This window comes from Pseudomyrmex gracilis, unplaced genomic scaffold, assembly GCF_002006095.1.
Source record: "Pseudomyrmex gracilis isolate BER0280 unplaced genomic scaffold, ASM200609v1 scaffold_113, whole genome shotgun sequence".
Classification (NCBI taxonomy): domain Eukaryota; kingdom Metazoa; phylum Arthropoda; class Insecta; order Hymenoptera; family Formicidae; genus Pseudomyrmex; species Pseudomyrmex gracilis.
In genome coordinates, this window is record NW_018020697.1 from 121,098 (window position 1) to 148,514 (window position 27,417).

Sequence of the window (27,417 nt, forward strand, 5' to 3'; positions counted from 1 at the left end):
ATGGCCTACGGGGGCGCGATGGGCACGTCGTCCGGCGGTGGCGGTGGCGGTGGAGGTGACGTGCTGGGCACCGCCGCCGGCGACTACAGTCCCCAGAGTACGCCCACGCCCTTGACCGGGCACTCGGGCGCCACGGGTGCCACGGTGGAGGGCGCGTACACACCCGGAGCAACCGGGGCGGCCAGCTACAGTCCCCAAGACAGCCCTGCCAGCTCCGCCGGTGGCAGCGGTAACGGCCAGCTGCCGAGTTTCGGCTTCACGCAGGAGCAGGTCGCGTGCGTTTGCGAGGTAAGTCGTGCTTATCGGTTTTGTTCACTGCAGGAAGTCGTTCTTTGTAAGAGACACGAAAATACTGACAATTTAATAGGCAGGAATTGTTAGAAAGAAAAAATAAGAGAAAATTGAAAATGTTAGGACTATCGCACACACAAAATAGCATAGTTGCATAATATAAAACTATTTAGACCAATAAGCATATAGCATAAAGTCACCATAGTGATTTACGGAACATAACGTAAAAATATGCTACGCTAGACGCTCATTGGTTCAAATGGTGTCTTGTGCTCTGCGTGTGCAGCTATGTCATTTGCGTGCGATAGTCCTTAAAAAAATCGAAAAAAGAAACAAAATTGTGTTGTGAACACTAGGTTTTCTTCTTTATTCCTTTTAATATTCTTGGATTTTGATGATCTGAATGAAGAAATTGTAAATTATTATTTATCTCGAAAAATTGTTCCAAGAAAATATTATTATCACTCTTACGTTTTTTTTTTTACTTATGTGATATTTTTGACGTTTTCCAACTCGAAATCAAGGTGTCACTTCGTGACTCTTATTAAAGGATTTCCTGCTTATTGTGCAAGACTGTGTTCGCGAGGGTGCAATCAGCCGTTGAACGCCGCGCGTCGCGTTTATAGAAAACACACGGCCTATTCACGTTTCAATTAATGTCCGTTCGAAGATACAAACACTTCTCGCAACTCAGCATCGCAAACTGCATAACGACGCGGTTGTTTTGCACCGCGAGTTCTTATTCTCGCAATTTTATTCGCATTACACCGTATATAAAGAGAGAGATATCTTTGCACAATATTTCGCGACGCACAGCTGATAATGACGACTGATAGCGTTTTAGCAAGCAATCGCTGTACTTTTTTTATTATATAATAACTCTCGCGAAACTTATTAAAATCTGTCGTTATTCTCGCATCGCGAGAATTTCATTTGACGTTGGGAGTTTCTTAAAATGACGCGAGTTTGCGGGAAGAATCGAGTCTCCATCGTTTTCGTTCGAAAAAAAAAAATTCATCATCGCGATAACTATCGGTTTACGCGTGTTTAAACAGACGGAGATCCATAATGAAATTGTACTCGTGACGCAAATGTGGTATATCGCCGACAAAGTGCAGCGTTACGCGCCAGAAATTCGCCTGCATGTCACACGCTTAATGAAATCTGCACGATTTTACTTTAACCATAAATTGTCGTGCGCGCGACATTTACATCCCTCACATCGAACGTCCCACGTGTTAACTCGTCCTGTTTCCGAGCACTTTCGCACTTGGCAGAATCCTCGTCAAATTCTTTATTTACTACATCCTTTGTCGTAATACACATTATTTTGAGTAATAATTTTGTTTCTGAAGATTATGTGCTCTTATCAATAAAATTCGAAGCTCGCTATTTTCCGGTAATTGATCTTAAACATATATTTGGGATTTAATAATAATTCAACGATAATAATCTATGATATAATTTTGACAGAAGAGAATTCAAGAAAGAATCTCGAAACGCACGCAGTTAAATTAAATCCGATTTAACTTTACTTATTATTTATATAATTCTATTGATTCATATATATGTATATATGTGAAAAACAAAAATCTTAATTTATTACTCAATAAAAAAAGCTCTTTTACTTGATTGTATTATGTTTTTTTAATATGATGAAAATAAATTTTCTGTACTTTATAATATTTGGACTTTTCTTTAAGTCAAAATGGATTGACTTTCATGAATTTCAGTGATATTCGATAATATCAAATATGTAAAAGGATAAGTTTGCCAAACGCGGAAGTGATCGACACTGCAGTGTTAAGACTTATTATTATAAACAACACTCGTGTTTTGCACGTGCATATATCCCTGTGCTAACGTTACAATCATGCGGCTAGACTTTTAACTCCTTGCCCACGTCACGCAGACATTTTTTCAAATTTCTGAATGCAATTCTCGATTCTTAAAAAACACACCGAATTTTTTCTCTTAACTCGCATACTAAAGCGAGACGCAAAATTGAAGTTCCTTATTTGATTTGTGGAAAAACATTATGTTATATTTGTCATCGTATTTGATCTGTGACACGTGGGCGCTAGTTGTCTTGTATCATACGAGGTAATAATCAAGAGTATAAGATTATTTTCCTTTCAAAACACAAAACAAGCGTTCTCCAGCGGTTGCCGATCGATCTATTCTCGTCCAAGACTCCAATTTTCAAGACAAAGTGACGATATAAAAATGAATAAATGCGTAAATCTGGTTAGATTTATTGAACGTCAACTTTAAACTCCATAGAACGTCAACTTTAACTTCCATTTTAACAACGTAGCTAATATATCAATATAAAAATTGCGTTGTTGTTTTTTTATTTTATATTTGACATCTTTAATATTTTTTATCCAAGTATTTTTTTTATTTTTAATCATTTCGATCTTTCAAAAAATTAAAAAATAGTAAAATTTTTTTAGTATTGAAATATCTCTTGTTCACGTTACGTGCTTTTTTATTTTTCACAACGTGTACATCGCGCAATGAAAATTTTTATTATTTACATGAAATTTGAACCGTGTTGCATTTTTTCGTCATTCAGTTCTGTATGAAGTCACATGACGCGCGATTTTTTTTATCGGTAGCTGTGCAATGGACGGTTGCAGCTACAACCAGATCTCGGGGAGATCCGCGCATTTCTCTTCTCTCGGTTGACGTGACACTCTCATTCCTCATTACGCCACGTGGCCATTACGTAATTAATTGGCCGTTACCGCGGAAATTCGGCGACATCCGCCGCGACGACAGCGAGCAGACAAAGATGACAAGTGTACAGAGCTCATATCGCTAATTAAGCGTTGATTAAAGATCCGTACAATCGACGTCTTAATTTCGCGTTGCCGGACATACTATCGCGGCAATTAATTTAGAGTTAGAAGGTAGCGATTAATTTCGCTCGTAGGAAACTCGCGCTTTTCTTACGTCAGCCTGACTTCCAACTGTACGTTTTGCTCACACAAATAGATTTCGCGACGTATTAGAAGAACGAGTTGCGAACTAAATAAAGAACGATAAAACACACGACAAATAATTCGATTACAATTTAATATAATAATATAAAACAATTGGAAAAGAGAGTGTGTGTGTGAGAGAGAGAGAACACGCAAATATACAGAAATTTTAAATGTACAATATTTATGTTTGTAAACAATAATATTTATAAACATTGAAAAGAGACGAAAACGTCGCGCTAAAACTATAAAAGAGAAAGACAACGATAATAATAATTATGATTATAATTATAATTATAATGCGCACATGATTTGTGTTTATTTTACTGAAAGGTAATTAAGATCAAATGACGTCATGGCGTATATGTATATTTGGATTTTACGCGATTGCTGTATCTAGGTATTGCGCTTTTAGCAAATCGGTATAACGCGTGTAAATTAAAGGTAATATCTAGATCGGCTATATTACGGCGCGCGATATTGAATAAACGTCAGCGAGTGATGCGAAAGCCGATATATATATATATATACATATATATGTATATGTACGGTTGTGATACTGGTGAATAGATAACTCATTTCTCAAACGGAATCCGCGGCGGTTAATTACGGGTGGTATATGGCGGGAGAATGTGTGAAAGGAGATAACATGATTCGGCGTGTCGATAAAACGAATTGAACACGACAAAATAAAATTGACGTATAGTTCTACTTAGGATCGTGTTACACGAGCGTTTAAGTTCATTAATAATCGTTTCGAGAAATTTATACAAATGTTAAACGTCAAAGAAGCAAATAAGAAAGAAGAATCGCAGAGACTGTTTGATTTACATTGCCGATTGTCATGTTTTCTTTAATGATCTCTCTTTAATATTGTTTTATTAAAAAGTATGGATCTATTCTTTCAACGAATTTTTCCGAATGTTCGAGAAATTTACAAAAGTGTTTTTCTTCGAGAAAGTTTATAGGTAGGTTGTGTTTATAACGGAAATCTACGAACTATAAATGCACAAAACTTCCGCTTGCAATTATCGATTCCAACATTATATCGAACGTTCGAAAATATTTTATGCGATATATATGTATATTTCCCGAGATTCGTCGAATTGCATATGAGAAATCGGCTATTCCAATCGCTCTGAGACACGAGTCATTTTTGCGTGCTCGTGACCAAACTCGATCGATCAAAATTACTTATATTCGTATAAACGATAATACCGACATAGAAAATAGACATCCTGATCATCCTTCGAACTTCACTATCTGATCTGATAGGTTTTCTCGAAAATCGCATTCGATTATTCTCACCGTCTCTTTCTCTTTCTCTAATTACGACGAGACGATTTCCAGCTGAACGAAGTGAATGCGAGAGACATATATACAAGATACACTAGAATAAGAGGAGATCCGGGATGAGAGTTTTGCCGACTAACAGTGTGCCCCCCCTGTCTATCGTCTTCAAGGCGATGGTGTCGAATGTCCAGGTTCTCCAGCAGGCAGGCTCCGTGGAGAGGCTCAGCCGATTTCTCTGGTCGTTGCCGGCGTGCACCAGATTGCACCGGCACGAGAGCGTGCTGAAAGCGAAGGCGATCGTCGCCTTTCATCGGGGCCAGTTCAAGGAGCTTTACAGGATCTTGGAGAGCCATACCTTCAGCCCGAATAATCATCCAAAGCTGCAGGCTCTCTGGCTCAAGGCGCACTACATCGAGGCCGAGAGATTGCGTGGCAGGCCGCTCGGTGCAGTCGGTCAGTAAAATTGGAAAATTTCTAATTAAAAGTAAACTATAGATGATAATAACTAGTAGATTTCAAATAAAAAACATTTTTCAAGGCTAACGCGAATCATTGATATAATTATTACCGCCATAACAATTATTATTCACATATTAGCTATTGAGAAATTTTGCTATTTTTATGAATTGCTACTTTTGCAAACTCTTAACGAGAGTTTTGCATCGACGTCGTCTCTTTTGACGAACTCTCGTTGATTTTCAAGGTCGCTGTTAAAAATTTCGAGCTATTCGAACAAAATCGATTTGTTAAACAATTATTTTTAGCAAGGATTGTATTAGCCTCTCTTCAGTTTTTATGTTAATTGATTTACGCGGAAACTAGTTAACATTAAGTCGATGAAAAAAGTAACGTGAGACACCAAGTAAGTTCAACAGAGCACGTTTTTTTCTCTGAAGGCGGATAAATTAATTGTGCAACGCTCCGGATAGATTAAAGAGCTGCTGAAAGTGCAAGCAGCTTACTGCAGCGCACGATCAACCTTTTTTCATTAGGAAATAAAATATCCGTGAAACGTGAGTGCGCGCAAATATTTATGCTGTGTTTCTTGATCCTTATAAGAAAAATCGGAAAATGCGCGCTGTGCGCGCGAATGTGTTTTAAAGATTACTTTAATATTCCTCATTTTTCACAGGAGATATGATTCTATTAATTTTCAGAGAAAAATCGTAAACCTCACGTACGCACAAGTCGCAGTCGTAAAAACTATGCAAAATATAATAGGTATATAATTTCAGAAGAGACTGGATCACTGACTATTTTATTTTTACTCTTCTTCTCTTATATTATCTCGGAATAACAACAATAATGTGATACAATGCGAATATTACTGAAACATTATCATAAATACCACGACTTGCTGCGCGGCAAAGGAATTTTCACGCGTATTTTACGCACTTTTGGATTTCAAATAATTCGTTTTGCGGTTGTTTATGAACAATATATTCTTCGATTCGCGAGATATTCATCCAGTATATCCCTGAATATAATTTCGAATTTATTGTTATTAAGAATTTAAACTTAACCCGTGTATAATATATCCGACGTTTAAATTTCGCGATTTTAAAACGCGGTGCGTTTAATTTTCGCTGCGCGAAGCATCACGCGATTAAAAAAAAACGCGCTGCCGTCGCTTCGTCTCGACATTAACAAACCGAACGAACACGGGTTAAGTTATTGTCGAATGTGATCCAAGCTTAATGAGCAATATAGACTTGGCCCTATTTCACTCGCTCGGGCTTATTTGCGCGCGTGAAACTGACGACGACGACGCCGCCGCTGCCACCGCCGCCGCCGCCGTCGTCGTCGTTGCACTCGGCCCAGAAACCAAATCCGTCATCAAAAAAGAGAAGCTCGGAAAACAAGACGTGTACACGCGTTAGGAGAATCAAAGTGCCGCTTCCTCTTCCGTTTTCCTCGACAACGCGAAAATTCGCGATCATCACACAATATATTTTATTAAAAGACATTAAACATATTTAAGTTTTAAATGTACTTGCAATGCATTTGTGACAGTATTTTGCAGTTAAGATTTCATTACATCTCGTTACCTTAATTTATGATCTTAACGAGAGATTAGACGATATTTTTTTGTTCTCAGGAAAGTACCGAGTACGTCGCAAGTTTCCGCTGCCGCGCACAATCTGGGACGGCGAGGAGACGTCCTACTGCTTCAAGGAGAAGTCCAGAAGCGTCCTGAGGGACTGGTACGCCACCAATCCGTATCCGTCGCCGCGCGAAAAGCGAGAATTGGCGGAAAGCACCGGTCTCACTACCACGCAGGTCAGCAATTGGTTCAAGAACCGAAGGCAGAGAGATCGAGCCGCCGAGCAAAGGTGAGTCTTCGATAAATAAAAAATAAAATTGATGAAGAAAAACAGAAATAAAATGGCCAACACAAGCCTATAAACTCTTATTTAATTAAACAAACTGTCAAACACATGAGAGAACAGCTCGTGTTCGTGAAAAAAATCGAAAAAATAAAACAATTTTATTCTGAAAAATATAGACAACATAATAATAAAAGATAAAATTTAAATATTTAAGCTGTTTTGCATAGAAAACTAAATACTAGTTGAACAAAATTGACAAACCGCCGAATTTGCGTTGAAATGAGAGAGAAATCTCGTTTCTGTTAAAAGCAACCGCATTGGAAGGCGACGAGTTTCATTAAGCACGTCATCAAACAAATGACATCCGGCAGTGTTCTTCTTAAGCGTCCGACGATACGCCGAGTTGTATAATTGGCGGACGCGGTGGAATTTTCGTCTCTCTCGCAGATAGAGACGCGCTCGCGCTTCTCCCGTACGAGTTCTCGTGTGTTGTTTGGTAGGTCGTTGCTCTACATCCGATTTTAGAAGCGAGCCGAGGCCCCCATAACTATGTACGTAACGCGATGCCTTTCGCTGCGCGTTGTGTCGCATGCACACTCGATAATCTTTCTCTTCCTTCTTCTCGTTGCGAGCCGACTTATCGATTTTAATACGAGCGCGATTTGTGACACTACGGAACGATATTTTCTTCAAAATCGTAGCTTCCGCGATTTTTTTTTTCGCAAAATTGTCGGTCCGCTGTGACACGATGAAGAATGGTTAATAATCGAAAATATTTGAACTATTTTTTTTTTTTTTTGGCGACAAGCACATCAACAAATATTCGGGAAAGATCGCACGATCGATCGGAACGAACGTGAACGCAATATTTCCGCGATATATTGAGACGGTTCGGAACGATGCGCGGTTGCATTGTGGGATTTCCTGTAATTAATATGCGGCGAATGATGCCGCACACGCGTATTCACGATATCCCCAAAGTTATCGGATAGGTCTGTAGGACATCGTCATGACCACGTCTACAGGGTGTTCGCGATTAACTTTTGCTCTTCATCAATAATGTTCCGATTGTTGATTTTCAATCTCAATGCGAACAGAAAACAAAACTTATTCCGCGAATTTCTCATGCAAATTTACATGTTCCTATTCGAGTCAAACACAATTTTAATATTCTAAAAATAATAATTTTATATATAATAAAATTCTTTCTTTTTAAGCTCAGAGTTAACAAAAAATAAAATTTGAAACTCAAATTTTCTTAGTGTAGACATATAAGAATAATCATTTTTATGTTCACTCGCGAGATCTTAGAGACTTGATATGCTTGTGTCAATTGCAGTTCGTTGTTCGAAGACAAAAGTTTCGAGCGGATGCGTTAATTCGCGAACACCTCGTAGACGCATCTCTGACCTCCTGCCTCCGTCCATGGGAATACACAGAAGCCATAAGAAATTCGATACGTTCCCCGTGTGGCATGACATGTGTGTGCAGTGGCCCTGCGCCGCGGTGGTGCTTCCCACTTCCTCCCTCGCGAGAGAGGACGTTGTGACATGACCAGATCGCGCGCGATTCGACCGGATCTGCATATTCTTTTAATAAAAGCACGAGAGAAATTTAAAAAAAAAAACACCTACACGTTTTTGATTTTACATTAATACGCATAAAAAGATATCGAGTATATCCTTAAATAGTCTTTTTTTTTTTAAATAAAAGTATGTTTTATATTTAACAGATATTTGATTGAACTCTTTTGTAAAAGTGTTTGGATATTTTTTTATATTTCTATTTTTACTTTGCGTGTATTTTTGTCTTCGTGAGATTTTGCTGAGTGATAATATGTTTAATGACAAAACAAATACGCATTCGACGGATAAGCGACCGTAATTGTTTGCTGTTCGATATCGCGGCGGAAATTAAGTCGCTCAGGGGCGGCATTACGGCGACCCCCTCGGGACAGGGGCGTCTTGTGGGCGTCCGCAACAGACAAAAAACGTCAAATACGGGACCGTACAGCTCCTCCCTCGGGAGCTGTTATCGAACGATTTAACTGCCTCGTTTGGACACGATATAACGCGCATGCATTTTCAACGAGATAACAAACGCCTTGACATCGAACAAAACAATCGAAGATTCGACAAAGTGAATTTATCGAGATAATGAGAATTATCGATGTAATTTGGGGAAACGGAGGTTTAATGTATTTCCTGTTAAGCGGATAACCGATGATAGCGAATGATTATGTAATTTCGATGAAAATCCCGCACGCGTAATGAGAACTCAAAAGATAAACAATAATGAATAACAATAACAAGTAACAATAATGACATTAATTGTAGCAATTATGAATAACAATTACGAATCATATTAGCGTAATATAGTTGGGATCGTAAGTTTTCATCGAGTCGCTGATTTTTCTTATTTCTCTTGTATATATTTTATTATCGCGTTTATACGTTATTAATTAATTTATGCAAAAAGATATCGATTCGCACATGTGGCGCGGCCGGAATTAATTGCTTTCGATCGCTCGCTGTGTAATTTATTAAATAACAGACGCGCGCGGCGGAAGTGCCGCGAGGTTGAGATCGCGCGTCGAAGATAAGATCGATCCTAAACAGCGCGTGGATTCTCGTAACGTTCATAAAACGTCAGCACGATACATCCTCGCGAATGCTGCTCTCTCACTTCCTGTAGCTCGACAAACTTTTAAACAACGACAATACGCGCCGCTTCGAGATAAAGTTGCCGGTTACGTCGCCGCGTGTTTTGCATACCGAAAAAAAAAAAATATCAAGAGAGCAATGTCGATAAAGATTCAGAGGAAGAGAAAGAGAGAGAAAGAGACAGCCGATAATCAACGGAGATTGTTTACGCCAGTCGACGCGTCGTCAGATAAGACAGACACTGTTGTAATCGTCAGCATCCGAAATGCATTCACTGCACTTTGAGAGAAAGAGAGAGAGACACACACGGGGGCGCGCCGTCGACGACGATCGTCGTAGTTTCTGTCGTTCTGCAACATCGTCGCTGCCGCCGCCGCCGACGACGACGACGACGACGACGACGATAACGGAATCGCCGTCACGCCGGTTCCCGGTACTCGGTGTCCGGTGACGGACGAACGTGCGTGTATCGCCCAAACGCGAGATAAACCCGCGCCCGACGCGATGCTGATTAAGACAATCGGCGCCGGAGGGGGGACGATCCGCCCCGGCTCTCCACACGTGCGTCCCTTCCCTATCATCTTCTCGAAATTTTCCGACGTGCGTGCGCGTATCGCGTTGCAAGAAAGTGGCTTCTTTGTCTGTGTGTGTGTGTGTGTGTCACACTTCGGTTCGCCGAAAGATATACGCCTGTCTAGATTTGCACGTCAAGCTAAAAATAATAATAATAATATGTAACAATAGAACAACACACTAGGAAGATTGTATTCGAAACGCGGGAGAACGAAGTTGGAAAACGCTTCTTCTGATTAACGAAGGCGAATTATCGAATCGCGATATATATAAAATGTACGAATGTATGTACAATCTTTAATTGATGAAAATCGATGCTGCCGCGCTACGGACGCTCGTTTACGATGCGTTCTTTAAAATTGGAAAACATCGTCAGTTCTTTTCAATGAAAATATCGATTCTATCGTTCGGCTTGTAGAAAAAGTAAAGTGTACTCGCGGCGCGTGAGTAGAATTTTTTTTTCGCGCAGAGGACGTTCGCGTGACACCTGATGAAATGCGTCGATTTCTCGATCATCGACGGGGCGACAAACAAGCGAGACGCGAAGCGTCTCACGAGTGCATTGTGCCTTCATTCTTCGCACAGTCAAAAATAAACTCCCAGCCGCACACACGCTGTATACATATATATAAATTTTTTTCGTCGCTTTATCTTTTTGCGACAGCGGCCGCGCTCTCGCGTGCGTGGCGCTTAAAAACGTCTTTATTGCCGGTCGCAACTCCGCAGATCAGAGAAACTCGCTGATCTCTCTCTCTCTTCTCGGCTGCGCTCTCCGACGAAGGGAGCGCTCACGTCGCGGCGTCGGAAATAAATAAAGATAAAATCACGAACATTCCGCGACCGATTTATCGTCTCCGGAATTTTTTAATTTTTCGGTTGACCCGCGATATTAGAAGATAACAGACAGAGAAGAGAGCAAGTATTACAATTATTTTTAAGAATATAAAATTAAAAAACGCTTTTTCTCGAGGCATTTAAATTCGAATAATAATTGAATTATTACGAGTAATAATTTGAACAATGGTCACAAATGTTTCGGTTTCATGGGAAGAGGGAGAGAGAAAGAAATAAAAGAGAGTTGCTCTCTTTAGCGAGGTTTGCCGTTCGCAGGCTTTCTCGATGGATCGAAGAGCTATATCGCGTCGGCAGAAGCCAGTAATGGCTTCGTCGTTGTTCTCCAGTGTCAACAAAACATTGCTAATGTACCAACCCTCGCCCTCGCTTTTTCCTCCCTTCGACGACGACGACGACGACGGCGGCGGCGGCGGCGGTGGCGGTGACGGAAGAGAAAAATGGTGAAGAGAGGATATATTGAGGGAGAGAGGGATGCGTTATTTCCAGAACCCCGGCCCGGACAATCTTATTCCGAAGCGCGCGATCGATTTGTTGTTAAAATTTAAGTGTCGTTCTTCTCCCGGACCGATCAAATCAATGGCTTCCTTCGTTCCGAGCTGACCTCGATTTGATCGATCGATCGTACATATACCATGAAATGTTAGAAATTACATGAAATATACTTAGATCAATGCACTTGGATCGTCCAGAAATTATCGCCGTCGCGAGTAATTCTTGTACGATTGCTTCTTCGAGGATTAATTAACTTTCTGCGTGTGTGTGTGTTTAAATTTATTTATAAAGAAATGAGGTCCGATACGAAAGAATACGAACGTGTTACGGATAATTAAACTGTAAATAGCGACGCGCTCAACTTGCTCGATTGAATCGACTTAAAGACTACCAGCGAGAAGATTAATGTTTGTCTTATTCGTCCTGAACCGGCAGATTGTCCACTTTAGATTAGATTAGATTAGGAGAGCGGACGTTTTATTCGCGCCGCATAAGCGAAACGCACGTGAAGCAAAGAAAGAGAGACAGAGAGAGAAGACGACGATGGCTGTTCGCGCCGTGTTTGTTTGCGGCGGCGGCGTTTTATCGGGCAACGTGTGCAATTCTTCGTACGTTTTCTGCGAGCCGGACTCCTGATGAGCCGTATGAGTGTCACTGTCGTGAAATTCTCCTCACGTGAACAAAAGATGCGAGAAACGCCAACTTCAAAGAAAAGCGTCAAAAGTGTTCGAAAGTAGAAAACTACTTTTCTTTTTATAGATAGTGTGTTTTAATGATTTTTTTAAGTTGATTTTTTCATGCTTTTTTATTATTTTTTTTTTTAAAGAAAAAAATGCTTTTCAACATCGTTTTACATTTTCGAACATCGATACCCGCAGGTCGAAATTCTATATAATACGCATTTTTGCGCGGTTGCAAGGTAACCTCAGTCAAAAAGTTTTTTAATTAAAATTCTTCCGCGCAGAACATATTTCAGCAGATAATTTTCGGAAAAACGCATTTTATTATATAGAAATTTAATGATAAAGTTCGTAAAGATTGAGTTTCGGTAATCCCGGGATGGTTTTTGCTGCGCGCGTAATAGTGTAAAAATACGTATCAATAACCATTTGGAACATTTTGCGCAAGGAGTTGCACACGGTAATACAGAATAAAAATCGGAATACATACGATACGCAATTATGATTTTATGTTTAATATTGCCAACATATTTTTCACTTCGTTAAGCGCAACGTGCGTATATGTTTTATCAAAAACTTTCAAAACGAATATATATTAAATTTTTAATCAATGTTACGTTGTGCGTAACATCGCGAAAATTTTAACAAAAAAAAAAAAAATTAAAAAAATAAAAACGGTTCATATTTCCGCTTGACCATTCTCGATTGATCCGTTTTTTGCGCGCGTAATATCTGTTAATATTGTAAAATAAATTTATTACATACTCGCGCGAACAGTGCCTCTCTATCTCGCACGTTAGAAATAATATTTATAACGTGCGAGATATGTAACACACACAGCCGTATTCTCTTTCTTGAATCCTGAGATAGAAAGTAAGCTCTTTTTATAACTCATCAAATTTTAGAGCGGGACGATCTTGTCTCTGTTCGATCACACGCAGGGGGTTGATTAACCGCGAGTTATCGATTTGCGGACACGGGGGTTAAAAATAATCGAAGTAACGGGTTTTCTAGAAGGGACGTGTGTAACGAATGTACAGAGAGAAGACAGAGAGAAGACAGAGAGAGAGAGAGAGAGAGAGCGACGAAGACAAGGGAGTTGGCGAATCGTGAGGGCGACAACAAGACTGCGGGGATGGCGGTCGGTAAGGGTTAGACACAGGGATGGCTGCGCCAATATTGACTCCTTCTGAAAAGCAGAGACTCAGGCGGTGACACAAAGAGGGTGGCGCTACTTTACCTCGCCCTTTCCCGTACGTGCACTTTCGACATGGCTTCCGACCGGCTACTTCTGTCGCCATTAATCACCCTAAAGAGTTCAAAACGTTGTCGAAAATATCCCTTTCGGAAAACAGGTCGATACAGTCAAACAAGAGACAATTTTATATACGTATATATACATATATATATATATATATATATATATATATATCAGATAAAGAAATATAAATTTAAGAAAGAAGAAATAAAAGAGGAAACTTTGTATTTTAATCTCAAATGATAAGTAAGTAAAGAAAGAAATTTCACGCGACGTAGATTTTGTTCCCCGTATTGTTAATTAAAACTCTGCATAATTACACAAATATAATTAATGAAACTGTTGTGTAAAAAATTTTATTAGTACCTCGGATATTTAATTTTATATTGTAATGCACGCATCGCTGAATCCGATATACATGATTTATTAATATTAATCGATACTGCAGCTACATACTAATTAACGACATATAGGATTTTATCTGTGGAGAAATATATTTTTCATTACATTAATGAAATCCTCCGTTCGTTCTCGATTAATTCATGTTTGAAAACATTTTGCGCATATTAGTTTCTATGTCACAGTAGCATAAGTTTTATTGTTATTAATAAATTTCGAATATTTATGCGTGCGCATATAACTCATTTGACACTCGCTATATTGATAGTTGTGATTGGCACGCGTTGTTTTTTTTTTTTTTTTTTTTTATCTTCGTTCTCGTTCACGCATGAATTTTCGTGCGGGATATAAAGACGCGCTTTCGGGTCAAGCGGAAGGAGACACTCGTTCAAATCGTATAGCGCCGTCTACGTGGCCCCAAAATAGCCGCGAATACTGGTACCATTCCCTGGTTTACGGTTACAGCGGGCACGGTGTCTGGACAGCGCGCTGCCCGTGTCTGTAACCAGAGAACCCATTTCAAACGCGCGCCGTCGTGTGTCGTGCGGCCGCCCGCCGCTGCCGTATCCGCTTCCGAGTTCTCGACTGTAAATGTCAAATCCCTCCGCGTTAATTAATCCCCTTCCTAAACTGCATTACGTCATCAATTAGAGCGAAATAAATTAAAAAGCGGATTAGCGCAAAATCCGCTGAAGCGAACGCGTTCGTTCCGGCAAAAATTAATTCCTTCTCGTTTTTTTCGCCACTTTGTGAAAACATATAGTGTTCGATAGACTCACACAAATATGAAAAAAGACTCTCTAAAGTGTAACGAGTTAAGAATTTTAAAATATAAGAGTCAACATGTCAGTATGTGAAATAATAAATTGTAACTTTTATCGCGCACAAATTTATTAGCGCAAAATCAATTTTTTTAATTAAATAATTTATAAACACGTGTGCAATGATTATTATTTTGCACCAATGATTCTTGACAAACGTCTTATAATTCTCGAATTTGCAGTTTATTAAATTATATCGTTTTGCATTAAATTATATTGTTTTTATCGCAATAATTTCCATCAAATGATCGAAGCTCTTTTGCTTCCGTTCTTTTGTGATATTTTAGAATGTTTTTAAATCTCGTTAGTTTTGTTATATACCGCCTGTGTTGTTTGGCCCGAATCCGCGTACATGCACGCGCAGTTTTATGCATTCGTTTATATTTCCACGTCGAGAGAATGTGTTGGCGACGTTGTGCAACCGCCAAGCGAGACGTGCACAAGAGGCGCGGAGAGACTCGAGGAAATTGTTTGGACGTCGTGCAATTTTCCACGACGACGATGCGTCGACTTCCGTGGCGCACATGCGGCAATTGGGCGCGGCTCAATCTCGTCAAGATCCCGCCGACATTTGCGCGATGCAAAATATATATATCGCAATTAAAAATACAAAAGATTTTATTAATTTCTCTCTTCTTAATTTCAAAATCTCCGCGTACGTAAACGAAAGTATATCTCGACGCGTCCCCCTTCAGTATTTCAACACGTATATCGAACACACTTACGTTGCATTCTGGGAATGCGTGCATGAATGAATTGCCCCTCTGTCCCCCACAGTTGTTCCGAACAAGAAGAAGAAGAAGAAGAAGAAGAGGAGGAGGAAGAGATCGACGAGTGCGAGGGATCACAGAACGAAAAGGGGGCGAGAGACGCCGAGCGGCGCAAGCGGCTCGTTCTTTTTCAACGGCAACGACGGGGGGGACGAGGCGGGCCCTTTCGGCCCTCACATGCCCACATGTGTGGACCCTTCCCGCGAGCTGTCAGATTTGACGTGGTCTTCTTCAAAGCGGGTTTTCACGAAGAACGGGGCCCCCTATCCCGCCTTTTTTCGTCCCCAAAAATGGCTGAGACGAGCCAACATGGCTGGTGTGTGCCCCGTCTTTTCTCTTTCTATTTCTCTCTCTCTCTCTCTCTCGCGTGTTTTTCCCTTTTTTTTCTTTCGTCGAAAAGACATTCGAAAAGCATTGCGCATTCAGTGGCGCCTTTCAATATCCCCGACGCGAGTCCTTTGTGGCGGTTTGCGGTTGGACGTTGATCCTCTCCGATCAACGCGCGTCCTTCGGCTTATAAAATAAGAGAATATAATCGCCTAATTTAGGCCACTCGTTTAAGCCTGAGGAGTGGTGGAATTCAAGTATATAAAATCTCGCGTACCTCTCTTTTAAAAATCTAACCATCACAGATCTCAACAAATGATATATATATATAAAATATTTTCGTAAATTAAATCCTTAAGATATTTTGAGGGTCAAGGACTTGCGCGATTGGGAATCTCTTTTACGGATTCCTTCCGAAATTAAATTTGTTTCACACGTGATTTTCCAATATTCAACACGTACAAGCTGACGGGAAGATCCGTTCGCTCGTCATCCGACACACTTGTACGTTCCGAAAACTACTGGCGCGGTATCGAGGCAGGTACGACGTAATCCGGATTAAAATGAGTCCCAAAACACCGAAAGCGTTTTAACGCCGCGGCGCGCGCGCGCGACGCCGAAGACGCGAGCTGTGTTCGTTGCTTCTCTCGCTCTTTTCTACCTGCTGAGATCTCGTCGATCCGCCCGTAAATAACGACGCGCCTCCGATAGATCTATGGAAAACAGCGAGAGCTCTCGGACCCGCGCGCCGGCCACTGCCAAGTATATCCGACGACCACCGCGATCGCTCCTCGGTGGCGTGTACGGATGAGGAGACAAAGAGAAAAAAAAACGAAGTACGTGAAATGAACGAGCTTTCATTTTTATCGATGTCTTCACGCCACGTGAAGCACAAAACACACACACACACCCACCCATACTATTAGACGATTCGGTTTGAATTCGTGTAACGCGTCAAAGTTTTCCAATCCTTCAGAAATTTTACAACGATAGTGTCTCAAAAATATATTTGAGTTTGGAAATTAATTTATTGTTTCTAAGTAGAAAAATAGTGTAAGCGAGTAAGGTGAGTGTAAGCTTTTTTTAGCAAATTTTTATTCATTCATACGATAAGATGCATCTCGAAGTTACTCGTCGTAGTAGGAACGCACGAATCACGATATCAACATTGTGTTGCGCGCACATTATTCAATTTGCAAAGCTATCGAGATGGCAGAAATCGAGCGCTTATTACAAACACATTCAGTATAATTTACGAATTATCCGCTGTTTTGTGTGTGAGACACACGCGCGCACTGCATTCGCGCAAAACTGACACGGTCTCCTCGTTTTACGCGTGTTGAATCGAATTTAGGTTCGCATACGACAATTGGCATCGCAGATTTTCTGGCACAGTTCGCTGTCGTCGAATCGTGTCATATCGCGACAATTGTGATAATAAACAAAATAACGCGACACACGCTCATTCATCGTAGAAATAATTGCTAGGAGAGCAACATCATAACTCTTCGAGTTATTATGTTTACTTTGCATCTCCGAAAGATGAGACTTATTGTTCGTCAGTTTGCTGTAAATCGCGCGGAACACATAAATCAATGATCAAACAGACCGTCCAACAATCCGAAAGGAATATTCACTAATTTGTCGAGTTTTTTTTTTATTACAATCTTTTTAATAGTTTGCTTTAAATTCAAGAATCGTATGATAAATCTAAAAGCTATTGTCCTCTGGTTGCTGTGGTGCTGATTTTTTTCAGAAGAAAATAATTTATAGTCATTTAATGAGGACGTTTCGATCAAGTCTTTATTTTGATCATATTCAGCCGATCTATTAACAAAAAAGAAATACAAACGTTTTGTTTAAAGCAGTCAAAAATTAGTGAGAAATATAAATAAAAATTTCAAAATACACATGCTATATTTAAAACCTGAGACTCAAAAGTCTAGTTTAAATTTAGAATTACTTTTTGTCCAGAAAAGATTTATTATACGCGACTTTACATATTTGTAGAGACTTAAGAGGGTACTTGTGTGGATACCGACTATAGAGACTTGTAAATCGACGTTTTAGAAACCTAAATTTCTTTAATTTCTAATTTTGTGTAATGCATCACATGAAAAATGCTTCTACAGAAGCAAATAAATATAAAAAACTACATAGTGCTTTTGGAAATGAATATATATTGCTTTTTTCGAACTCTTTTTTTTTATTCATAATGATAGCATACGACACAACCTATTCTGCCATCACAATATTTTTATTTCTCTCATCAATTAGATAGTCAAATCATAACCTGAGTGTCTCATTATGTTCTTTTTTGTCGTACTTGGTGCGCCACTTCAGTGTAAATACGTACAAGAAGCGCTTAGAAATAATTCTATATATGAATATATAGTGAGGTTATAGAGAAGAAAACTGTGTAAGAAAACATTTATGCTGAATTTTGACATTCTAAAGAACAAGCGCACTTTCTTAGCGCAATTTACTTATTTTTGAAGAAGCATTTTGGATTTAATGCAGTAAATACGACACAAAATCAAATATTAATAAAACGTCGATTTACAGGTCTCTATAGTCGGTATCCAGTATCCTCTTAAGGATCGACCAGATGAATTTATGATTTAATCGGTAAAAGCAATAGCGAGCTGAAAAGCGGTCAAAACTATTTCGGTAATAATTCTCGTAAATTTTCTCGGATTGATGGTTTTTACGCTGATGATTCTTGTATCTAGGCGCGAGAAATTCGCCGGGACGTTTTCACAGGACTCAGGAGGTCCCGCAGGTAAAGGCCCGCAGGCGAAAGGCGCGGAGTTTACAAACAAGCGAGGCTCGTACACGGCGATGTGTATACACGGTGCGTTGCACCCCCATTATTTTAGACCGTGGAAACTCTCGTTCCCTATCTGTTTATGGAATCAGCTGCCAGTAACTTCCTCGACGTTCACCTGCCGTGCGCGAGGAGTGAGTCGAGGATGCATCCGCATACAGTCTCTTCTCTCGAGAGAGAGACAGGAGAGAAGGCTCCTCGCGGGAGAAAATCTGTTGCTTTTTTTCTATTTCTCTTTCCGCGCGGGCAGCCGACAAACGAGCCACGGCCGATTTTCAATTTGCTCTACCCGGGATCCCGGAGTTTGCCTTTCTGCCTTCTTCAGTGAGCTAAGTAATCCCGAAGGCGTTCGACGAGGTCTCTCTTCAACCTCAAGCGCGCGGGTTGCGCGGATCGGAATGCGAAAAATAAATTCTAAGATCAAATTGAACCGACCGCAGACCCGTGAAATTTTCCCTTTGCCCAATTATATTTGTCTCTCGTGAGACATCCAAGTGTGGTCTATTTGTCCACGTTCTTTCGACGGAAAAGCACAGAGAGAGAGAGAGAGAGAAACTCGCACACTTTGACCCCTGGTCGAACAACTTCGCTTCGAGACATGCGAGACGATATCGCGGAGAGCGGAATAAAGCGCGCGACATCGCGCAGGGGCGACAGAACCGATATAATCCGATTTTACGAGGTGGGCCTCTGGCTCATGGAGAGAAAGAGTGTGAGAGAGAAGAGACGCGAGGGAAGGAAAACGGGAGAGATGGTATCGGGGTACTCCGTGCCGGGTCCCGGGGCGATATAAACTTAGACGCGAATTAGCGGGGGTCGCGATAGCATCTCACTTCGTGCGTGTGCGACGATCGGGAATTTATCGAGAAATTAAATTAGGAATTATGCTAATACACGGAGAGAGACGACGCCCTACATAGCAACATACACGACGACGACGACGACGATGAAGCGCCTCACCGAAGTCGAGACCGCCGTGAATGAAGCTGCGCCGGCGTCGCGTTTCCTCCGGTTTATTTATGCGTTATTCGCGCCATCCAATTAAAGGCGCTCTTCGCTTGCGAAGGCTCGACGCGCCGGCGTAATTTGCTAGATCGACGACAACATCGCGTTATTTCCCAATCGTATCCAAAAAATTTACATGACGGAAACTTTTTTTTTTTGAAAAAGTGACACGCATACACACACACGTTCACTTTTGGAATTACATTCAAAAACTTGTTTATTCAGAGATGATTGTACGTTTTAATTAGATAAAACATACGTTAATCCGGACATTTAATTAGCGAACAGTAATAAAAACTATTTAATTCAAATAATTTAAATTCACCATGAAATTTAGTTGTTGTTTTAAAACATGGTAGTCTCGAAGTTAGCGTTCTCGATTTTACGACGCGGCCGTGTCTGTTTTAACGCGAGAGGAAGATAATGATCGGGCGGGAAGGCGCGCGACTAGTTTTATTAATCGACTAGTTCGTAAATAAGATTTACTTCGAAATTCCGTGCGTGTGTGTGTGTGTGTGTGTATGTGCGTGTGACAATCGTCGAGATCGATTCATCCACTTTTTCATGAGACAACAGCGACGCACGTATCCGCCAGATAGAATCTCTTTGTATTCCTAGCATTTTTTATAATCCTTGACGTTGATCTCGACGCAAACGGAATTCTTAAAAAATGAAAACTCTACCTTAATGTTTTAACGCGCAATATCAAATACTTGCGCGAACATATTGCCTCGTATGTTGCAATATTTTACGTAATAAAATTTTAGTATTTACAAATTATTTTATATCTGATTAAAATTGGCACATCAGTGTTCGTCGCTACACTAAGAAAAGACCAAACAGAGATGATGCGATTGAAAAGGCTCGCGCGAGAAAACATTTGGATGATAAATTGTATGTACGGAGATAATTATTACTTATCTCCGCGGGGCGACGAGTTTAGGTCCGAGCGTTCAAGGGACGTGTTTTCTCTCTCTCTTTCTTTCCTCTTTTCTATCCACGTGGTTTCAGGAAAAGAAAAATGAGAGGAAAAAGAAAGACAAGCGCCGATGCGGACAGAGAGAGAGAGAGAGTATAGGTGTCATACACCTATACAGGGATTCGAAATAAATGTCCGTCGCGCGCTATGAGTCACAAATCCTAATGAAAATAATAATGCCCGAAAGATTCCCTTCTTTCGTGGTGCAACGCGAGACAAATTTATTGTGCGATCCACCGACGGATAAGGCATACCTGTGAGACACCTCCGGTGTGTCCGGTTATGTAGGTTCCATCATGTAACGGGTGGCACGAGAGAAAATCAGTGTATGACAGACACTCGAATTGCGACTTACTTTTTGCGATAATACAGAAAACGAAGGATAATGACATATCTCTCACATACCGCGCAAATTTTGATGCGAATAGAATTGAAAAAGCAGTCTCGCGAAGAAGTCAAGAAAGCGTTTGGTTTTCCGTTACTTCTCACGTGTAAAAAATATATTTCAAAATAAAAAACGTTTTTGCTGCTGAAAAGATTTGGTCTCTACTATTTGAAGAATTATTGGAAAAAAACGTTGTTATTTTAATTTTTAAACGAACTTGATTTTCCATACGTCAGACATAAGAAGATATCTATTTCTTGTGGACAAGGATAAGTTTTGTGCATATTTAGAAGTAAAAATTCAAAGAAATAATTTAGATTTCTTTCGACTTATCTCAAATCAATCTATCGAATTAATCTGTCTATATTTCGTAGTAGTAAACCGAATAATATATTCTATACTATCAAAGTGAAAATATTTATTTTAATATTTGGATAAATGATGAAAAAGTTTTATTTTATCTCTTTCCGATAATTTGCAAAACGATTCAAACGCGCTTATTAAAAACACTTACAAATAATATTTTGTGAATTGTCGCTCTTATCGCGTCGCTTTTAACTTTTCCTCCTAAATCGCGACAATCGGAAATGACCAGGCGTCTTCTGTCGCCTTATCACACGATAGTTTCCTTATCTTGCTTACGAAAGACCGGTTCTCGAAAACACCCCGTAGACAAGTGTCGTAGCACTTGCCTCAAACGCGGTATCGCCAGTCTCACGTCTAAACGACTTGTAAAACAAGCGCTTAACGATTGCTGGTGTTCACGAGCGAGAGAACGGGCAAAGAGAGGAAGCGATCGGTTAAAAAGAGAGGAGGGGAAAGAAAAAGAGGTAAACGAAGGGAGTGGAGGGAGGCTTGGCCGTGGGCCCCGTGGATCCCACGTGCTTCGAGGAGGTCCAGGCCGCTAAATTGAGTTTACGAGACGCCAAAAGCGTCTCTCTCGCATCCTCTCGCTCCCTTTCTCCTTCTCTGTCTCTTTCTCTCTCTCTCTCTCTCTCTCTCTCTCTCTCTCTCTCTCTCTTTTTCATCTCTTTTCCCTTTCGAGCCTTTTTGCTGCTCGTCTCTTTAGCCCTCACCTGGTCTCCACTTCTTGCGCACTCTCGGCGTGTATCCGCCCTTAATTCACAAGTACGGCAGGATGTACCATCTTCTCGGTACTTTACGCGCCAGTACCGGTATTATCTTAGGCGATATTATTTCGATTCCCCAGCCTCGCGCCGATCGGCGTCGCTGGTTTTATCGCGCCTTGTGATGCGCCTTAACGCGACGCTTAATCGCGCACCCCCGGGGACGTCTTTATATAACGGGATGACGAAGATTATGTCTTTTTAGAAAGATTCGCTTTAATTACACGCGGATCGATATATTTTTATCTATCGATAGGACAGAACTACTCTTCGGATATATAATCAAAGAACTTTTAATTTTTACAGCATTCTATCTCTTTTTTGTTTTATCAAAGGATCAATTGTTTTGCACGGTATACAGGGTTTGACAAAAATTAAAGGAAAACAGGAAGAAAAGACAAAGTGCGCGTAAAGATTATATTGGACGATATGCGCAATTACCATAAAAATATATACATGGCGTGTGATAAGAGCGCGCAGTTAACATAACAGTTTGCTTCGAGCCGGTTTTCGTGTACAGTGTGTTTCGCTTCTCGCGAACTTCTCCTACGTAAATCTCGACGGAAAGGGAAGCCGTTGTTTTTTTTGTTTGTTTTTTTTCTGTTTGTTTGTTTTTTTTTTTTTTTTTTGAAAGGTTGCTTTGCGGTTTCAGCGGCCAGAGGGAGGATAAAACTCACGGCGGGGGTCTCGGGGATTCCAGCAGCGAGAGCGGAGACGAGACCAAGCGGCAGTCCGCCGGTCAGCAGCAGCAGCAGCAGCAACCGCAGCAACCGTCCTCGTGCGCAGTCCAGCAGCAACAGCAACAGCAGCAACAGATGGTGGACCATCAGCAGACTTCCGGCATATATCAATTGCCGCCCCCGGTCTCAGTTCCGAGCCCGCACTCGTACCATCAAGGACACGGTTCGTCTCTGAGCCATCCGCATATGCAGCACCACGACGCAAGCAGCGAGAGCGGCGACAGCAAGAGAAACCTTCATCTCCAGCTGCAACATCATCACCAGGTAGGCGCTCACGGCGCCCACGGACTGGTTCATCCCACGGCAACGCTGCCACCACCACCACCCAGCTGCGCCCAACAAAAGAGTCAGTTGGATTACATGCAATACTACAGTCCACAGGTACAGTTCCATTTTTACTATTATTGTAGTTTTTTAAATTTTTCAAACGGGTTTGTTCAAAAACCTTATTCCTGCTACAGAGTGTTTGAATCAAAATTGTAAAACGAATTCAAGACATAAATATTGATACATACATAGAGAAAATTCTGAAAATAAATTCCCAGAGACTGAAATTTATTCTTGGGAAGAAAAATGGCAGATAGAAAAACACGCAGATCGCCATTTTCTGTGACAGGATTACTTAATCGGCACGCCGACTTCTGCGGATTTGCAGAAGTCGTTGCCGCACACGGCGACGTCGATGCAGATGGGGGCGATCGCGCCCTCGATGGGCGGACTCAGCCCGATGGGGCCCTCGACGATGCTGTCCAACACTATGCAGAGCGTCAACACCATGAACACCATGTCGATGAACGGCATGAGCATGGGCGCGTATCAGAGCATGGGTTCAATGGGGATGTCGACGTCGCATGCGGGTTACCATAGTGGTCTCGTGCTGGGCGAGTACCATTCCTTGTGACCTTGGGCCCCAAGCACTCAGAGCAAGAGGAGCCAAGAGAAGACTTAAATATGCATTGCCGGCGACGTGCGAAACGTTTCGATCGATTAAGGTATTCGAACCGTTTGCCGAAATCTGGATCGTCAATTAATTATCATTCTTTTGAAGAGAAAAAAGATTCATTGAATGTTCGAAAAATAAATCAACATTACAAAAAAACAAAAAATATCTGCCCTAGGATCCTTTTTTCATCGCGATAATAATTTCTTGACGATTCATTTTAATGTTCACACAAATAAGAAAGAGTCTCCACGTATGCAACGTTTCATCTCCCTGGAGCTTTTCTCGGTGGGTGTTCAGAGCGTATGAAGAGCGTCAAATAGTCTGTCAAACTGTCGTCTGTCGCTCTCGGTGTTTTCAATAATTTATATTCCCATTGAAAAATGTGTCTCTTATTTTTTGATCGAGTAATATTTTGATTTAAAACAAAAATAATAAGATAGAGCGGGACTAGTTATTCAACTATAACGGGCCAATTTTTATTCAAACTGTTATAAATTTTTACATCTTATTATGATAAACTACTGGCAATAGTTTTAAAAGACATATTTATCTAACTCAATAAGTAAACACTCATAAACCTTTAAAATATACGAAAATAGATAAAAATGTTGAATGAAAAGTCAGAGTGACTTAAAATATTCTACTTATGAAACATGTTGAGCCACGAGAGAACGAAAGTAAGTTGAGAGACAAAAATATAAATATCTAAGAATTATATATAAGTATCTGATGTTTGTTTCCACCATCTTCGATTAACTTAATAAGTTAACGAAACGTTCATGTCTGTTAACAATCGGACATAGACGGCGTATATGTATTATAGTCTCCGTCTCTACGCTTTGTCACGCAGACATCAACATGTTCATACGCATTTCGATTATTGAGATATTTGCAAGCCCCAACTTGTCTCCAAAGCTTTAGTCTCGCTGTATCTTATTTTAAATTAAACTCGTCTACAACAGTCGCACAGGCTGTGTCGCATGTCGTGTAAGAGTGTCGTTAGATGAACATCTACAACAGTCGCAAAGATTGGCTGCGACAGCTAATCAAAAGATAGAATGTTAAAATGTGTAAGGTTTTTAAACGTTCTTTATTATTTCCGTTGTGTACAAACACAATGGATGACCGCGAAAATGATTAATCTTGCAGTTTCTTGCTTTCAATTTTTTAAGCTTAGTATTGTTACACTGTCAGTTGTTCGGCGAATCAAACAACAGGATTAAATTCTGTTTTACACACATTTTTTGGTCGGATGATTGATATAGGTATGGCTCTTTGGTTCGAGGAATCACTCATCTTTCTTAATTAAAACAAAAACAATACATAAGGAAATACAAAAAAATACACAAGAAAATGTAACACTCAGCTAACAATACGCAAATTACTTCGTCGCCAAACTTCCTGTGCTATGATCTGCTGATCTCATGCGACACGCTTGTCGCAGAAAGTTGAAGTTAGCTCAACTTCGTGCGACAAGGACTTTTGCGACAATCTTACGACCGGAAACAGTATTTCTACGACATTCTTATACGACCTACGACACAATCTGTGCGACTATTGTAGACGAGACTTTTACGTTCGATTAAAATTTCTTAACTTGGAAATAAAACAAATATTGGTTTCAATCAGATATGAAGATTCTCTCTGCATAGTTTCCCAAAAAAGTTACATCTCACTCTTGAGAAAATCAAAAGACGCCGAGACGGCAACAACGTTTCTGAGAGAGAGAGAGCGAGAGAGAGAAATAGCAAAAGACATATTAGCATTTTACTTTTCAAGTTCGTACACTCTTTGCGACGCGCCGGCCAAGACCGGCTTGTGTGTGTGTTTACCACTATTTCCATAAAGTAAACACCGGGGTGGAAGAAATTCCCGCCAGCTTTTCTGCTCCGTCATACAGCGTGCATACTTGGCGCTGCGTTTCTTCCGTTTTTCTCCTGCTCGTCTCGCGAGAACAAACCGTACGAACAAAGAGAATCTGTTTTTTTTTCGCGAAATCGCGCACGAAAACGCAAGAGAACGCGACTCACACCCCCCTCCCCCTCTCACTCAATAGATTCGATCAGCTCAATAATTAATTAGCCGTAATTAATTATACGCTCCTCTCACATCGTACGCTTTTGTGTTGTCCTATATATGTACATATGTATAATACACGCATTCGACAATTTTATTAGTAAGTTAATCTTGTCTTCGTTCGCTGCCTACCGAGTGTTCTCGAATTGTTATTATCCCATCATTTGTTGCTTCGAAGTACAAGCGTATATCGAATAACGCGTTTTCGTAAAAGTAATTAAATAATAGATAAAGATTTATTTAAAGAAAAACTATCGAAGCATAGATTCTTTGCTAATCTCTTAATTTAAAAATAACTCTTTCTCTTTTCGTTTATATTTAACATTTTTACAAACGATGGCACACACAGAAAAGAAAATTTATTCTGATAAGATAATCTTGCTTACGACGTTTGAATTTATTAAACGCGGTTATAGATGAGTTTTGAAAGTTCGGGACACACACTGCGGTAGGCTGTGAGTTCATCGCTTCATAAGAGTAGTACGTAAGTTGTCATTTTTATTTGCAGTTCGTAGTCTGTACATAAAAAAAAGAATACATCTAAAGACACAGCGCGAGAGGAAAATTAAAATAAATACGTAAGCGAAAATGAGAAAATATAATGCGGGATAAAAATAAAAAATATATATATATATTACACGAGAAAACACGAAAAAAAGTAGAAAAGTCGAGATGAACTGTTATATTATTATTATTATTCTTTTTCTTGTGATAAAAAAAGCGAGTTATACAGAATGTCGCAAATATTCCGTTATAGCTGCGACATTGCCTTGTAGATTTTTATCATAGGACGCCGAAGGAGAGAAAGGATTTTTTTCTCACGAGAGAGAGAGAGAGAGAGAGAAAGTCCTTGGGACGAAATAAGGTAGGGGATAGAACGGAGTAGAAAACGAAAGAAGAGAGTGATACACGTGGCGATTAATTGTAATAGAAAATTAATAATATATACACAAATAATCTCTTCACGATCCATGGCAGAACCGACTGGCGGCGGCGGCGGCGTTATATTCATTTTGCATTTTTTTGCACACGTATCATATATTTAGTAATCGTTACAACAGTTTAATATAATTACGTTCAAAATTGCTTCGAAATGTATTAATGTAAAAAATTGCAAGAAATACACAAGCTAAATTCGGAATTTAGTTTAGACACAGAATCTGAACATGATAGACAGATTTCGCGAACGGAATCTTGAAATTATTGTGATAGATTTTGTTTACCACAAAATTGCTAAGAATCGGTCTTTTCAAAAAAAAAAAAAAAAAAAAACGAAGCTCAATTTTCAAAGTCAATCTCGCTCTAAGTCGTGCGTCTTTATTAAATTATATTAAGTATAAAGATAGCTACGTATTTTGTTTGTCGATAAATAAATCACAAAATTAGCGATTTATGTTTTGCGACGTAACGCGTTCACAACAGAATGCAATAGTTTTTAATCAGTTTTTCATGTTATAGTTTCTCACACACAGGCTATAAACATACGCTTTTCCACGCAGATTATATTTATATAAACGCTGGAACCAGATATCGCGTTTTTATATTTTTTTCGCACTTGAAATATCGTCATCTGAGGGCATCTCTACGTGACATAAA

At 40.1% G+C, this 27,417-nt stretch overlaps 1 protein-coding gene across 1 annotated transcript; it reads left to right on the plus strand.

Moving 5' to 3' along the window:
• On the plus strand, positions 1–26,456 carry LOC109856310 (homeobox protein six1a-like). The gene is made up of 5 exons (XM_020431430.1): positions 1–288; positions 4,742–5,024; positions 6,670–6,904; positions 22,715–23,183; positions 23,419–26,456. Exons 1-5 carry the CDS (start codon positions 1–3, stop codon positions 23,701–23,703), a joined length of 1,560 nt encoding a protein of 519 aa, XP_020287019.1. The 3' UTR covers positions 23,704–26,456.
• Positions 26,457–27,417: the final 961 nt, after the last annotated feature.